The 12,793-nt window shown below is 34.2% G+C and overlaps 1 protein-coding gene across 1 annotated transcript; it reads right to left on the bottom strand.

Moving 5' to 3' along the window:
- Nucleotides 1–287: 287 nt before the first annotated feature.
- Nucleotides 288–6,664, bottom strand: LOC109022297 (COP1-interacting protein 7). Its single transcript, XM_019005170.2, has 9 exons — nucleotides 6,420–6,664; nucleotides 6,120–6,296; nucleotides 5,584–5,717; nucleotides 5,017–5,069; nucleotides 4,872–4,924; nucleotides 4,610–4,762; nucleotides 3,531–3,811; nucleotides 1,076–2,829; nucleotides 288–983 (listed from the first exon to the last, which is right to left on the bottom strand). The coding sequence occupies exons 1-9, from the start codon at nucleotides 6,476–6,478 to the stop codon at nucleotides 771–773; spliced, it is 2,877 nt and encodes a 958-aa protein (XP_018860715.2). The 5' UTR covers nucleotides 6,479–6,664; the 3' UTR covers nucleotides 288–770.
- Nucleotides 6,665–12,793: the final 6,129 nt, after the last annotated feature.

Here is a 12,793-nt window from a genome sequence, read left to right as displayed (position 1 = left end):
GAAGAGGGAGAACTAGCAAAAGGGTGCAGATAGAAGTTGTCCTAGGATGTCATTTTGGCCTGCTACAACCTTGGTTTAAAACTTTGATACCAAGTTGACTGTTAGTTACTAAAAAGTCACGCACAAGATGTTTTGATCCATACAATAATAATCACTCTCTTTCACATAGATAGTGATAAGCACAGCGGAAACAAATTTCTGGGTTACTATTTATTTTCCTGGCAATCTATGATACCATTCATCTCAACTCCAAATATGCCATTGGAGCACACCAGCAGTTCAAAGATTAGAATAAAGTAACCAGCAGCATCTACATATAGAACTCAAAAAGTATCTGCAAGCTAAGGGATAATAGCCTAAACTAGAAAACTTTATCAACTATAAGAAGTTTTAAGAATTCAGCAGGTAAAAGGCGAATTCAGGTGCAACAGTTGAATCGGCAATAAGTGAAAGACACTAAAATGATGTGGCGTGTAATATATACTAAAACTGCAAATGAAGACTTGGAACAGTATCATCTCATTAACAAGGAGTGGGTAAAAAACAAATTGAAGTAGCTCGATCCAGCTTGGTGAATGTTTTCTTGGCTGGGACCATCTCTTTGGTAAATTAGCTCCTTTTCCATCACATTGGTTGGTAATGGTGCCGTTGAACTGTACAGAAAACCCTTTCAAATTTCAGAGAAGCACCAAGTAATGCTTTGTCATGGTTAACAGGGGCTTCTGCTTCTGTGCACCCACTACATAATCTTCTTCTCAAGCTTGCATTTGTTAAGTAGCACTGATTTTGACAGAACCAATCCTGTTTGTATTACTAGTTGTGGAAATTATCTTTTCACTCTTAAAGGAACTTTTCATTGTTTTACTTTGTGATACGACTTTCTTTGATGTGGTTGGAGCAAAATGACCAGCTGCAGTTTTTTCAGCAATTCTTTTCTGGCGCTGGATCAACATATCTTCCATCTTTTTCCGGATTTCTTCTTCCTGTTAACAAACATTTTTCAATTTTAGTACTTGGAAATGAAGGTAACCAAAGAACTAACTCAGGAAATAAGGAACATAATATTTGTTAATACCTTCTCCAATTTGCTATTCTGGACAATGGGCCTGCTCACAGGAGATGGTTTCTTGCTTTTGGACATGATCTGATATTTGCTTTTTCCTAGAGCTCCACCTAAAACCTTTGATCTTGCTTCTTTACTGGGGTATTTTGTTCCAGTAGCTCCACTATTATTGACACTGGTGCTCTTACAATTCAAAGGAAGCTTCTGGTCCACATGTTCACTTGTTCCAGCACCAGAGCATTTTCCATTAGCTTCTGTGAGTGAGATGTCAATTCCATAGTTCATACTCAAAGAAAACTCAGCAAAATCCACTCTGGAATCTCGTTCAAATACCACACAAAGATCATCTGGATCATAGGCATTAGATACTTCATACTTCACTTGCGAAATATCTGGAGTTCCGTTTTCCGAGTGGGCAGCTAAAGTCATATCAGTCTCCATACATATGTCTGTTTTCCATTGCGAGTCATACAGATCATCAACAGCCGATCGCGTCTCTATCATGAAAGAATCATCAGTAAGTGTCCCTATTCTACTTTTCTCGGTGTGGGGGCAATCGCCTTCTAATGACACAATGCAATCCTCATCAAGGACCATTCGCTGGATGTTTACATCCTGGTTTTCTGGCATTCCTGAGTGATTGATAATAAACCAATCTTCTGTCCTCCCAGTCTTGATTATTGTCCTCTCAGCTGAACAATTAGATAATGTAATCCCAAGTCCGGTTCCAGACTCTTCCAATCTCTGGGGAATTACTAGTTCCTCATCTGCAGAGTCCCTCCTCTTTATAACATGATGGAAATTCTTGCTGTTTTCAAAATCTTCCAATTCAACTCTACCATCACTTTCACTCATCCTCTCAGTCGCAACAAAGGAATCAGCTGCGGCTGTCAGCCAGTTTGGAGCTTTTTCAACAACAGGTTTGAATGAGATTGACATTTCATCTTCAGAATTTGGGACTGTACAATGCTCGTTCTGAACATTTATCAGATGCAGCTTTTCCATCCCTCTAGTATGCGTCTCATCATTTTTCATCAAAAGGTTCTGAAAAGAATCCCAGCTCTCATTTCTTCTCTCTACCTTAGAAGAATCTGTGATCAGATCGCTGAGAAGATCCTGGTCAGCAGCATCACTTGACTGGTTCAAATTGTGGCAGCTCTTATCCAAACCCCTTGTCTTCTCATTACGTGAGTTTGAGTTATGTATCTTCTTAGATGATCCAATTGAATCCTCTATCTCCTGTTTAAGTGAATCTCCATAAATTAATTCTTCATCTGCAGAAGTTTCAACTGGGACTCCACCCCTGTCCCCATCTGTACTCTTAGGCCTGATATAGTTGATATTACGAATGAAAACTGTTCTGGAGGACTTCTTCTTGCATTCTTTTTTGTATGAATGCTCCATTAAAGAATTCTGTCTGTCTTGCGGTAAATTTGAATCTGAATCGCTCCCAGAATCAGAGTCACTGGACTCTGTTTGTCTGTCTTCTTCTGAATATACAACTTCTTTTTTATTTGGAAAGTTTTTCTTGCTCCCCACTGAATATGACTTCTGATTCCTATGATAATTGGGTCGTGGCCACTGCATATTATTTGCATTGTGAGGAACAGATTGCATAGTAGGGAAAGGATATCCTTGATGTGGAGGTATTTGTTGGATGGGAATTTGGAAATTGTATATATATGGAGGAATTTGGGTCGTCCATGGCATAGGCAATTGTAATTTTGCAGTAGAGGATGGTATCTGATCTGATGGCAAAGTATTATCTGCAAATGATGTAACCTTAACATCACAGAACTACCGTAGAACAGAGGTGTCTAGATTTTGTATTTATTATACACTCCATTGCCAAACATAAGGATTATATAAGTTCATAGTAATTTTCTGGTTTACACAAGCAGCGGTATTTGCTGTGAAACTTTTACCACTAGGTTCCACACACATTGAATAAGAGAATTGTGCAATAATAGAACCCCACGTGTATTGCATTCAATTAGATAAAAAACTCTACATTGCTTTTGCATAGAAAAGTAGAAGATGTGTTTATTTCTAGTGGAAAGGTAAGGTATTATTAACTGAAAGGCCGATCATTTAGTTTAGGTTAACAAAAAGACAAATGGAATTGTTTGTCTTTGAGTGCTTTTTTGGAGACTGTTAGTCTAGTGGGTTTATAACTCATCATTGATGTATCTATTTGAATTTTATTAATATTTAAACATATATCGTTTCCTTCTAAAGAAAAACTTGAGTCTACATATCAATTCAATATACCTGAAATGTGGTTTATCACTGGGTGGATTATCTGTATAATGGTTTACAGCATACTATAGAAAGAATGTAAAGCACAATATTACAAGGTGAAAACAGAAAGCATACATATTGAATGAGGAAGTAATTTTACTAACTTGAATCACAGAAAAATATTTTTCATTGCACTGCGAAAAAGCAATTCAACAAGGAATAATACCTTTTTTGCTGTGTAAACTTGCTTGACTTGTAGAAGAGCCAGATTTTGAGGTATCCAAAGACTCATTTGGCACACCTTTAATGGTAGAGACACTACCTTTGGATGAGTCTAACACAGCACGTTGATTGTGGGCACTTATTTCATTCGTCAATACAATTCCAGATGCTTCCACAAATGAAAGTTCTGGTGGGGAGCATGCTTGCATGGCTGTTAATTCCTCCATCCAAAGACCATCTGCATCCTTTTTCTTGCACAAATCTTTGAAATTAATGCATGCTTCCCTGCATATGGTTGGCACTTGATCTTAAGACTTGAGTAAGAATATGATTTTTACATTGAATTTTATTCCTTGAAATTGGAGGGAGAAATAAACCGAAGGGATTTGGATTTTACAGGTTTATGCTACCCAATGCATCTTAACACCAACTAGAAGCATAGCAGTACCCTTCATAGATTAAGGTGAGGTTTGGATAGTGAGTTGAGATGAGATGAGTTGAGATGAAAGTTGAATAAAATATTGTTTAAATATTATTTTTTAATATTATTATTGTTTTGATTTGAAAAAGTTGAATTATTTAATATATTTTGTGTGAAAATTTGGAAAAGTTGTAATGATTAGATAAGATGAGATCAACTCTCAATCCAAACGGGGCCTAACATCATACTCCTAAAACTATTTAATAGACTGACATAATGTTGCACATAAATTAGCGAGTCAAATGTGTGATGGTACGGGTATATTTTGGCCAAGCAAAGGAAGAAGGTAAACGAATGAAAAAGGCTTTCAAATGAGATGAACCTTGACGACAGTTCTTTTTTGTTCAGACTTACTTGGATGGCCAAAAAACGTTTTTGATGGAAATTTCCATCACTGAAAATGAGGGAAAAACAAGAAGCATAATTTTGACTAGTGAAAACAAGAATCTATGATCTTTATCATTCTCATTCTCATTTTACTTTTATTGGTCAACTAACTGTATAGAGTGTCTGCATCTTGGGTTGGAGTCTTTTGATGGTTTTATTCCATTACATCCCAAATTCTAGCCTAAAGAACATGTATAGAACATAACAGTTCATACCTTAAACGCAGCGCTCCAAAGGCACCTGCAAAGGAAATGAGATCATCTATATTGTCCATTTCAAATCCAGCAACAATACCACACACATAAGCCATTGCCTGCTCTTTCCGAAGGAAAGTTTTCCGAGTAACTAAAAGGCGTTGGAGGTGAATCCTAGTCATGATAAAGGTGAAAGTATCAATGATAAAAGTACTTTATGCACTACAATTAAGTGTATTGGCATTTCAGCAAATGCAGAACATTAAAATACAGGATGAGTTACCTGGAGTTTTCTTCTTTCACATCATCATCTGTGTGTTCTACTTCAGATTTTAGCTGGAAGGAAAAATGGAAGAATATACTAAACTAATCACATGAATTCCTGAAAAAGCAGCACCATTTCTTGTTTGTTTGAACAAATGAAATACCTTGGGGGAATCAGGACGCTTCTTTGTATGAACATTAGCAGCTAAAACACTTCCTAATAAAATGAAGTTAATTAGTAGAAACAATTACAACATTCAAGCAAGTACAGTAACTCTCTTCCCAACTCTTTCTTCCAAGATCAAGTAAATCATATTGAAAAGATATAGAATCCCTTAAACGTGTTTTATTTTTGCATTTTATTTTATTCCACAATGAGAATGAATATCTTAAATGCAATTAAAGACTTTTTTGAGTTAAGCCAAGTTGACATGGAATTCACCTAACTAACAAGTCAAACTTGAATATTAAAGAGATGTACTTCATATGTGATCCAATATGTATGGGCATATACAATAAAAAAATTTAAACTTCAGAAACAGAGCATCATGTTGACTCCATTAAAGATATTAACTTAATGGATGAAAATCATCGAACCCAATCTCAGGGAGAAGCTTTGAGTTATTAAGGCTTGAACATGTTGCTCAATAATTATGAGGTGGGGACCAAACTGAAGTAACGCCAACGCAATTGGAAAAGGTTTAACAATGGTATCCAAATTCTGAGTGTACCTTCCACCAATTGGCCATGTACATGGGTATTGGATAGTTCATTAGCTTGAACTGAACTGTCAATCTGCAAGATCTCTCTTTCTATGCTGACAAACCTCTCAAGAAGTGCCGGTGTGCTTACAAAGCGCACAAATCTGCCCAAAAATGTTCAATGAATTATAGAACTCAAAGATCTAACCCTCTGTTTCCTACGAATACCTATTCTTTTCTATAACAAACCCTCATACTTTTACATATGAGCAACCAATCCAAATTAAATAACTAAACTATGAGAAAAAGTGTGGAAATTCAAGAAATGTTTGGGACCAGACTGTATATAACCTCCCTACACAGTCAACAACTTATTAATATGAGAAAACTCAGTAATTATTCCGACCTTAATAAATCATGCAGCACCATAATTGCTTAAGTGACATATGCTTCAATCGATGAAATTCAAAATCAAGGACGGTGTCATGTTGTTTCTCCAGGACCAATGGGTAAGGCCTAAATTCACTATAATTGAGGACATAAAGTAAATGAGCTGTAAGCGTTACCTTTCGACTGTGCCTTTGGTGAACCAGGGTGCAGCATGGGCGGGTGGGCAAAGCTTGATCGAGTACCCACCTTTTGAGATCTCATCTTTCAAAGATTTGAGGTGAGAAACGAAAGGGTCAAATAATCCAGAAGCTAGTTTCTCAGTAATGCGTCCAGAAAAGACCATAAGATCACATCTTGACAAAATTCAAACAAGCGCACACAAAAGAAGACATTTTTTTTTTTTAATCAGTTAAGAACTTCATATAAGAACAGAAACAGAGAATTGTATCGAAATACGTGAAAATAAAGTGGGGAACCTGGTTCTAGTTGGGGTGAGCTGGAAGAGAGCATAATCGAGACGAGCTTTGGCGTCCATATGTGGCCGAAAAACAGAGTGAGTGAGTGAGAGAGGGAGGGTTCAGAGATTAACTATCTCAGAACGGGAACTGGAAATGCAAGTTGATGCTCTAAAACATTATTGAGCGTTGTTGAACGTGCTTGTACGTCGCATTTCGCTTTGTAAGATGAACTGTACATTGAATGTGTGAGAGAGAGAGAGAGAGAGAGAGAGGAAGCGCCAGCGGGAACTGATGAAGCACAGCACATGCATGGTGATGGGCTATTTCTTCGCTATCTGAACATGCGGCCCACACGCAAAGTAGACAGCGCGGCCCACAGGCATAGAGACAGCTGGATCTCTCAACTCTCTTGCTTTTAGGTCTTATTCTACTGTTTTTTTCTTTTTTTTTTTTTCATATCTACTCTCTTAATTCTCAGAAAATTAGTAGATTTTCTAAACAAATCATGGTGTGTTTTTCGTATATTGTGTATACTAATATTTGGAAATAATTTAATTAAAAACAAGAATAATTGAATAACTTAAGTTTAATATATATAGGATAATCATGCATATATTAACACCATTAATCAAGAATTTACACCTTATAAATTGGGTTAATTAATTATGTTAAAGGAAATTTCTCTATACTATTCGTATTTTCTTTATTAATTTGAAACAGCTAAGAAATTCTACCGATGGGCTATATATATATCTTTTGGCGGCTATATATAGTAAGACTAATTAAGAACGACTATCAAAAGAAAGAGACGGTTATTGATCAAAGAGAGAGAAGATCAGTACTCATCATATATACAAGAAAAATAATAAATTAAACAAATTAATAAAGAAAGAAAATCTCGGCTTTCCAAATTCCAAATTCAATTACGTACACGTAAAGAGGGAAGATTGATCAAAAGCTAAACCCCATAAATATTATTAATTAGGCGCGCGTTTATTAAATAGGTTTATATTTTATAATCGATCATTATAGATATATATATATATATATAGCTTGTCTATCTTGCTAGCTGCTAGCTATATAGGCTTTTACATTTCGGGCAATAAATAATATTGCCGAAAACTAGCTAGGCACTACGAAACCTGTCTTTTTGTAAGATTTTCACGTGCTCCATATAATTCGACCATGGCATATATATATATATATATATATATATATATATATATATATGTTACGTATTTACGGGCAGTGTATCATGTCATGCTCATGTGTACGTGTGTATACATGATATATACGGTATAAAACCTTACGAAAAATTATAAATTAATCCGTTGGGCATCAGCAACAATATCTTCGTTGCTGCAGTACTTTTTCTTGTTCATTATGCGTATGATATTTTATTTTTTGCAGCTAGCTGTAATATATATTGTATATGACGTAAAGATGTATTTTTTGCCTAGCTATATATAGCTTATTTCTCTCATTATTTTCCTCCATTAATAGTACTGTGTATAATACATAATAGACTACATTTAATATTTGAGAACTGATGATATTAGTGATATACATATGAAAGTTCTTCCTCTCGCTGAGTTCCATTTCATGCATGCATGCATGCATGCAAAACTTCTTATGTTATTATCGATCGTGACCGAAGTGTCAAGGCGGCCGGTGGCATATATAAAGAGATAATCATATATATATATATATAGGACAACCATACATGCATACACCTATATAATTACTTAAAGTTAAACCCCACTTGTATTGAAGGTTACAAGTGGCCGGCCGGACGTACACTTGAGGACGCTCATGTTGTGTGGGTTCCCTCCTATATGGAGGGTGGCCCATGTGAGTCAATTAGCTTCGTTTGGTTACTAAACATTTCTCAACTCATCTCAACTCATCATTATAACTTTTTTAAATCCCAACATAAAATATAATAAACAATTCAACTTTTTCAAATCTCAAAATAATAATAATATTAAAAAATAATATTCTAACAATATTTTATCATCTCAACTCAACTCACTTCAACATCCAAACGCAACCTAAGTCTATATGGAGAGAGGGTTTAGGCCCAACTTAATTAGGTTTATCAAAACCTAAGCTGCTGCCGTGAACAGTAGTGTGTGAAAAAAGGAGAGAAAAACATGTGAGAGGAGAAGAAGAAAAAGAGTGTCAAAAACAGAGCAGGGCGTACAGTTTTCATCAAACGTTCCGATCGGCGTCGTCTGTGGTCCGATCGAGCTGAATTTTTGCAGGCACGTTTACGACTCAAGGATCTACAATCTGAACGGTGGAGATCAGATTTGGAGCGGTCTTTCTGGTGTTCGTAGCCGTGAACAGTATCGAGCCTTTTTAGGAAAATCCCTTCTATCATATTGTTTGGTTGCCAAGAAAGTGTTTTTTCTTGAGATTATTGTTGATTGTAAGCCTCTAGTGTTATTTAGAGAGAACATTTGTGTACACATCATTGTTGATAGTGGAAGGTTTAACTGGACTAGGTCCTGTGATTTTTTCCTTTACTTTGAAGGGTTTTCACGTAAAAATTCTTGACTCTTTGTATATGTGTGATTTTGTTTTAGATTATTCTCAATTAAATTACTTTCTAACAGATTCACACAAAGTGGGTAAGTATTATATCTGCTATTTGATAATTGTTTTGGTTGTTCCAATTCACTGTTAAGATTTCTCCCAACAGCTCATCGGCGCCATAACTATTTTTCAAGACTTTTATACATGTATTGTTTTCTTAATGATAGGGATTGCATGCATGGGCGTGATATCTCCATGTGATAAGAAAAATTATAAGTGGTGTATAGGATTCCACATTATTTGAAAATGAAAAGTTCAACATACTCAATATTTATAATTAGGTTCTAATGAAACTTTAATTGTATTATTAATTAGTCATTTTAAAATATATATCATGTGATTTAAATATTCCATTAAAACGTTATAATGGGTCTTGAGAATTGATGATCAGAGTTTTAATTGGAACCGGCAATGAAGTAGTACTACTATATATTACTAGAAGTTTCCCACAGAAAATTAAAAAATGTTCAAGAATCTATATATTGTCCTTTAATTACGTACGTACGTACCTCCTGAAAGAAGAGAGTATAATTTTTTGGATGAGAATTTCAGAGAAGCAACTCCGAAAGATACAGAGTAATTAAGAGGCCTATAGGCGAAAAATAAAATGTCGGTCGTACGTATATACCTTCTGTGGTGGCGGTTAAATGAAGAATGATCTTCAACCCAGAGAAGTTTCGTACGTCTTATTCCAAGTGGTTAGGAAGGTACGTAATTAACATTCATATGCGCGGAATATATATAGAAAAAAAAATAGATAACAGGAAAAGTAAAAGCAACTGCTTGCATGCATACCTTTGAAACTGCTACCTTCGCTGATTATTGCGCGCGCGCTCGCATGCAAATAATTAATGTTGCCCCTGCAGTTTACCTAATTCCTTGCATCCGCCGATCGAGCAAAGGCGACGAAGGTTCTTGGAACAGAGGAATGAATGTACTGCATATATGCATTAATATTGATCTTACGTGATGATGATGTTCTTAATACTTTCAGCTAGCTGGCTAGCAGGCAGCTAGAGCGGTACGTACGTACTGGCACTGAAATCACCCGACATTTTCCGGATTAAAAGTGTATACTAGGGTTAAAAAGTTTATTTTTCATAATCTTTTTGGATAATGCTGGAGCTCCGCTGGGGCCTCCCGCTGGAATTAGTGTATTTTATCACGTGTATTTTTTAATTTTTTTTATATAAATATTTTTAATGATTTTAAATATTTTTAAAAAATAAAAAAATTTATAATATTATTAAATAATACTTATTTAATCATGAAGTAAAATAAAAAATCATATTTATAATTTTTTATTTTACTTCGTAATTAAGGAAGTATTTTTTAATAACTTTTTTTTTACTTCTTGATTAAGAAAGTGTTTTTAATAATGTTCTAAATTTATTATATTTTTTAAAAAATATTAAAAAATATTATATAAAAAACAACTTAAAAAAAAACACATACAATATATGCCTACAGCCCCCAGCGGGGGCTGTAGCACGATCCAATCTTTTTTATGCGAGTGAGCTCATGTCTAATTGTCTATATATATATATATATATATATATATAGATATGCAATCACTTTTATTTTAATTAAATCCTGCCTGTTCCTGTATATACAAAACTTTAATCGTTGGATTAACGTACGTACATACGTAGTTATGTTATGTTTGGATGTTGAAGTGAGTTGAGTTGAGTTGAGTTGAGATGATAAAATATTGTTAGAATATTATTTTTTAATATTATTATTATTTTGAGATTTGAAAAAGTTGAATTATTTATTATATTTTGTATTGAGATTTGAAAAAATTGTAATGATGAGTTGAGATGAGTTTGATAACCAAACTCACCTTAATGAGCGGATTTCTTGCTAGTTTCTTCTTGGCGGGCCGAATTACGGCCACCCGTCGTCAAGTCGAATTTTCAACCATCATTAATATATATCAACCACATCATATATAATTATTTCCTTTTTTTATTTTATTTATTTTATTTATTTTTTACATTTGGGAAAGGATTAGAATCCAAGACTTTCATTTTAAAGGTTGAAAGTTTTTAGCCATAGACCTTTAACACATCATATATAATTATTAGTTTTTATTTAACTGATCATTTGGGTACATACGTACGTACTATTATATATTATATGCCCATATATAATTGATTTTCAGATAAATACAAGTACTATATATATATATATGTATCTGTGTGTGTTAATATGTATTAGTGTTCATTTTCTTCTCCAATAAAAACAACTTATAATGGTAAGTAACAAAGTAGATCGATGTATTTATATATACATGGTAGCTAGTCTTCTTTTCGCTACTCTAGCTCATCGCATCATGAGTTAATTAACTATATGTACGATGAATAGGTTAGATCTCTTGGCCGTCTCTCAGACTGTGAATCATGAATTGGGTGCCAGAAATACGTACGTACGTACGTACTTTATAAATTGTAGCTAGGAGGTCATTATTAATGTTATAAATATAATATGTGTCCAAAATCAATAGTACTCAGATCATTATGTACTGTAAGCCTAGAGTAGTAGTACCAGTACGTACAGGAAATTTACCTGAAAATTAAATCTTATACTCAATGGTGAGGTTGTGGTCACCAATTATATATAATAATCTTTTGTATATATAGAGTCAATTCAAATACTGTAAAATAGCGTACAATTAATTAATACATATAGGTATAATATTGGGTAATTAGTTAATTAATTTCGGGCCGGGGTATATATAGAATTAATATATATAATTTCGACCCGCAATTAATTATAATATTTAGTTTTTTTTATTTTTTTGATAACATGAAGACTATTTCATTAAAACAAGAGCTAGCATTACAAATTTTGTTTATGAAGCCAAATATCATCAGGTGAAATAACATCGATCCGGGAATTAATTATGACTCCCATGCACCCCCCAAACATGACTAATTAAGATCATTCACATGCCAGGCAGCATATTTTGCTAGTCTAGGTACAGTGCTCCTAATTCATTCGATCCCCATGGTCCCAGTGTGCTGTAGTTAATTTAAAGCTCTTGAAATTCTTCGTCAAGTCTTTTTTCTCTTTTATAAGCTGGTTTCCTAGCAAAGCGAGTACCATGCATGAGTACTACTCTTTTGTCTCTTTTGGCTTTCTTAATTTGTTTAATAATTTGAAACTTTCCTTTTAGTTTATGTACTTAAATTGTTTTATTTTTCGTATCAAGATTTATTTTTAAAAGGAAAACCATATATATATATATATATATATCGTCCTTTCACCGCTAATAATATTATTAGGCATGTCCACAAATTATACACGTACGTAATGATGGAGGGAATTAGTTGAAATTTTAAAATTGTTTTAAGGATGGAACGAATTACTAATCTTTTTTAATTTAATATTAGACGAAATTCGTAGCTAGGTGCATGCATTGAATTTCAAGAATAAAAAATATAGTTCAGCCTATCAATATGACATGAACACATTAATATTGCTTAAATCTAATTTAATTATTGCAATTGAAACGAAATTCAGTAAGTGTGGAGTTTAAAATCTGCTCACAATTAAACTTTTGTTGCTAATTATTTTTATTATGGCCCACAAATTAAGGAAAATTACTGATCATGTCCTGCTTTGGTCTCCGTTTCGCCCGACCCAGTGAGATTTCGTTCCGCTTTATCAGATTACAAATCATCCATGGCCCATGCCGTAGTACTTGTTGATCTCGACCGAGTCAAAGACCACGTTTTCTCTGAATGATTCTGGAGTTCATACATACTTCTCTGAATTCTCATGATCATACG

The sequence above is a fragment of the Juglans regia genome, chromosome 3 (genome assembly GCF_001411555.2).
Source record: "Juglans regia cultivar Chandler chromosome 3, Walnut 2.0, whole genome shotgun sequence".
Classification (NCBI taxonomy): domain Eukaryota; kingdom Viridiplantae; phylum Streptophyta; class Magnoliopsida; order Fagales; family Juglandaceae; genus Juglans; species Juglans regia.
Note: the sequence above shows the minus strand (reverse complement) of the source record. Positions and strands in the feature narration are given on the sequence as shown.

Excerpts from the sequence above, each read along its gene's own strand:
- LOC109022297 (XM_019005170.2), bottom strand. The coding sequence starts at position 6,478 with ATGGACGCCAAAGCTCGTCTCGATTATGCTCTCTTCCAGCTCACCCCA. Across the intron at positions 5,718-6,119 it reads ACCAAAGGCACAGTCGAAAG|ATTTGTGCGCTTTGTAAGCA; the intron begins GTAACGCTTACA and ends ATTTTTGGGCAG. Across the intron at positions 4,925-5,016 it reads AGCGTCCTGATTCCCCCAAG|CTAAAATCTGAAGTAGAACA; the intron begins GTATTTCATTTG and ends TTTTCCTTCCAG.